Source organism: Seriola lalandi, unplaced genomic scaffold (assembly GCF_002814215.2).
Source record: "Seriola lalandi dorsalis isolate HSWRI2012SDOR001 ecotype SW California unplaced genomic scaffold, Sedor1 jcf7180002054954, whole genome shotgun sequence".
Taxonomy (NCBI): Eukaryota; Metazoa; Chordata; class Actinopteri; order Carangiformes; family Carangidae; genus Seriola; species Seriola lalandi.
Genome location: NW_019525505.1, coordinates 4,227 through 7,452, shown reverse-complemented (window position 1 = coordinate 7,452; position 3,226 = coordinate 4,227). Strand labels below are relative to the sequence as shown.

Sequence of the window (3,226 nt, the reverse complement as noted above, 5' to 3'; positions counted from 1 at the left end):
GGTTTAATCTCTGACAGACACAATGAAAAAATTTGAATATTTTTCAATCTACTAAACCTCTTCATCTGTGTAGGTGTGTGGGACCATTAATGGCGGTCTCAGACTTACCCATCTGACACTGGTACATGTTCCTAGGACTCTGGTTGTGGTCTGAGTAGGGGATGAAGTTAGCCACCACGCTCAGCATGGTGTGAGGGAAAAGCTCCTGGTGTGTGGTCACTCCTGGCTCGATCTCATCCTCCAAGATGCCCACATTGATGTAAAGCTGCAGCAAGATAGAAACAGAAGATTAAATATGCATTTCAGCTGCGTTCTTCAGATAAAGGTCTGATAACTACCGTAACTTTTTTGAAATTGTAGTTTACACTTACCTGTTCAAATGTCCCAATTAACTCTTCCTTTCCAAGAGCTAGATTGTGTACAGGCCGCACCATACGACAGGGTGTAGTGAAGAGGAACAGGCCTGGGTACAAGCTGGCCTTGCCTGTTTTAGGAACCAGAACAATCTCAGTCCAGGGAGGGATCTTCTTCTCTCTCAGCACCTGAAGGTATTTGATTTTAATGTCAGTTTTCTGCATACACACACACACACAAATGCACAGTACAGCCGTTTAATATTTTACTATCATACCTTGAACCGTCGCAGTGAGTCGACCACGACTGGGGCTAATTCAGCCTCCAACCAGCCTACAACGGCCCCGTCCAGGACCACAGGGTAGCAGTCTGAATAGGCTTGACCAGGGGATCCATCCACTGGAGTAACACCTTAAGCACCAGAGACCGAAAGAGTTTGTAAAATGCAAAACTGTAAAACTTGTGTCAGAAACAGTTTAAATTGTGCCTCACAGCTTAATGGAACAGTAGTAAGAACTCACCGAGAGAGCAGAGCAGAGCGGGCAGGGATGTGGTGGGCAAGGTCGGTGCCACGATCTCACAGCTGGCTGTCATGTGGTTCATAAGGCCACAGGGCTCTCCGTCCGGAGTGTGGACAGGACACAGGAAGCCCCAGGACTCTGGCAGCAGCTTACGAACAGAAGTGGTCCTCATCTTGGCGAATGCTGCTCCTCTGTGCACACAGCGGAAGTGGGACAGGTAGCGGATGAAGTTGAGCTTGTCAGCTACGACACACAGGCCTGTGTTCTGCAGCATGCCAAGACCTGGGGTCAGAGGGAAGAACAAGATTTATTTAATAGATGAACTACTTTTTTTTTTTAATACCATAACAACTTCGCATACTGAGCTCATGTGGTCATACCTGTCTTGGAGGTGAGGTTCCCAGTGGCCAGCAGATATTCAAAGGGTTTGGTCACATCAGTGCCCATGTTGAATATCTTCATCATGTTTTCAGGACTCCATCCTCCACTCAGTCTGCTGCCTTTCTTGTCAAAGGACAGCTTCACAGACACCAGCCAGGCAGCCAGTCTCTCCTGTCAAGATATTTTGGGGGTTAAATCACTAACAACTTGTGATTTATAAGAAGCATTTTAGTTGGTGCACCCAAAGTAAATTCTCAGTGAAGAAAGAGACATGCTTTCTTCAAAAAACTAATTCTAACTTCAAAAACAGACATAAAATCCCTGATGGGATATGGTAAAACTCACCCATGTCGATGCTCAATGTTTGCTTTAATAGCTGCTATATATTTCTGCCTTTTAAATCTCACTACAGCTCCTTCTGTTCAGCAACAGAGGCAAAAAAAATGACAACGATTGCTCAGCGCTCATTCAAATGATAAACTTAAAAAACTTGCCTTCAGAAACATGAGGTAGAGCTGGCCGGGAGTGAGCACCTCCTGACACATGATGCTGTCGGGGTTCTCCTCCATGCACTCCTGCTTGGCAAACGTGAAAAGCTTCCTTGTCATCAGACACAGCAGGTAGAACTTCTCCACGTCGGACTTCAGGTGGACACAGATGCACTCGCTGATCAAAAAGAACATGTGGTTTTAGTAAATGTACCATATAATACTACATTTGTGTGTCATTTCTGCAAGGTTGTCCATTTAAAAAAAAAAAAAAGTCACCTCCACCTGCCATAAAAACTTACTCCAGCAGGAAGTTGGCACACTGCTCGTTGGTGTACCACTCAGGGAGGTTCATTTTAACCCTGAAGCGCTCGCCGAGGTAATTGAGCACCTTGCTGCGGGTGGTGCAGCTCTCCTCCGTGACGATGCGCAGCATCTCTGATACACAGCTCTTGTAGAAGGAATTGTCCTCGCGGCCTTTGATCAGTTCCTGGTAGATCTGGAAGTCTGTGAAGTCCACCAAGGCCTGGAGGACACAGCAAAGAAAATGATCTGTATTAATAAAATGATACAGCACCAGAGGAGTTTCTACCATATATTTGGTGAGGCTGTTGTGCAAGCAAAGCAACTATATGTTCTTCTGAGTCCCAAATTTTTCTCTATTATTTTCTTGGTGATATGTTTTATAATTTCCAAAATATTCAATGTAACACAAATATTCTGTTCCTGAAAACAGGAAGTGGGGCGTTTTTATAACTGCCTTTTTACACCAGAAACAAAGATTTTGTATCACTGAACGATAACACTTTAACGATAGGAGTTATGGTCTTTTAGCGGTGAGCCCGAGTTCGAGAGGTGTCTCTCAGCTGAATCATTGTCTCACTCAGTACAAACAAAGCACTTAAAATCACCATGGCGACCTCTGAGTGCAGCTGGGGACAAACAGCTGATTCAGATCAGTTGATTAGACGACTTCTCTGATGTCCACAGTGTTTATCAAACACTTGACTGACATTTCTGTTAAAGTCCAGCTACAGACTGTTCCCACCACATACAACAACACAGATGGATTTACACACGTTTTAACAGTTTTCACTGGAAATACGTTTTAGTCAGAAATTTCAGTTGGTGCTTCTACACATACAAATTGCTATTTCTCTGTAATTGAGATTCAATTTCAAAAGATTTTTACAATGTAAACCAAAATAAAAGATGGTGACTGTGAGGATATATAATATGTCAATTAAAAAAATCTATTATTCTTTACTAGCAATGCAGTTCAGTGTCAGCTTTTCCAGAAACCAACAATATCGCCCCAATTTCTCCAGAAATAGCATAGTCTGGTTTATTAAAATTTAATAAAATACTCTGATTTCTTTCTTAATTCAAAACTGAATGAAGTACATGAAGGCTGATTTCTACCTTGAGAGCAAAGCCTAGTGGGAGGAAGAAGAGCTCTTTCTGGTAGATGAAGTTCAGCAT

The 3,226-nt window shown here is 43.1% G+C and overlaps 1 protein-coding gene across 1 annotated transcript; it reads right to left on the bottom strand.

Moving 5' to 3' along the window:
• Positions 1–46: 46 nt before the first annotated feature.
• Positions 47–3,226, bottom strand: LOC111645634 (DNA-directed RNA polymerase I subunit RPA2-like). The gene is made up of 8 exons (XM_023394902.2): positions 3,167–3,226; positions 2,047–2,270; positions 1,751–1,922; positions 1,256–1,427; positions 876–1,157; positions 632–765; positions 372–542; positions 47–265 (listed from the first exon to the last, which is right to left on the bottom strand). Exons 1-8 carry the CDS (start codon positions 3,224–3,226, stop codon positions 62–64), a joined length of 1,419 nt encoding a protein of 472 aa, XP_023250670.1. The 3' UTR covers positions 47–61.

What these genes read in the sequence shown, in the direction of transcription:
- LOC111645634 (XM_023394902.2), bottom strand. Translation starts at nt 3,226, where the DNA reads ATGCTGAACTTCATCTACCAGAAAGAGCTCTTCTTCCTCCCACTAGGC. An exon ending in TGTGCCAACTTCCTGCTGGA is followed by an intron (nt 1,923 to 2,046) that starts GTAAGTTTTTAT and finishes CTTTTTGATCAG; the next exon opens with CGAGTGCATCTGTGTCCACC. An exon ending in TAATTGGGACATTTGAACAG is followed by an intron (nt 266 to 371) that starts GTAAGTGTAAAC and finishes ATCTTGCTGCAG; the next exon opens with CTTTACATCAATGTGGGCAT.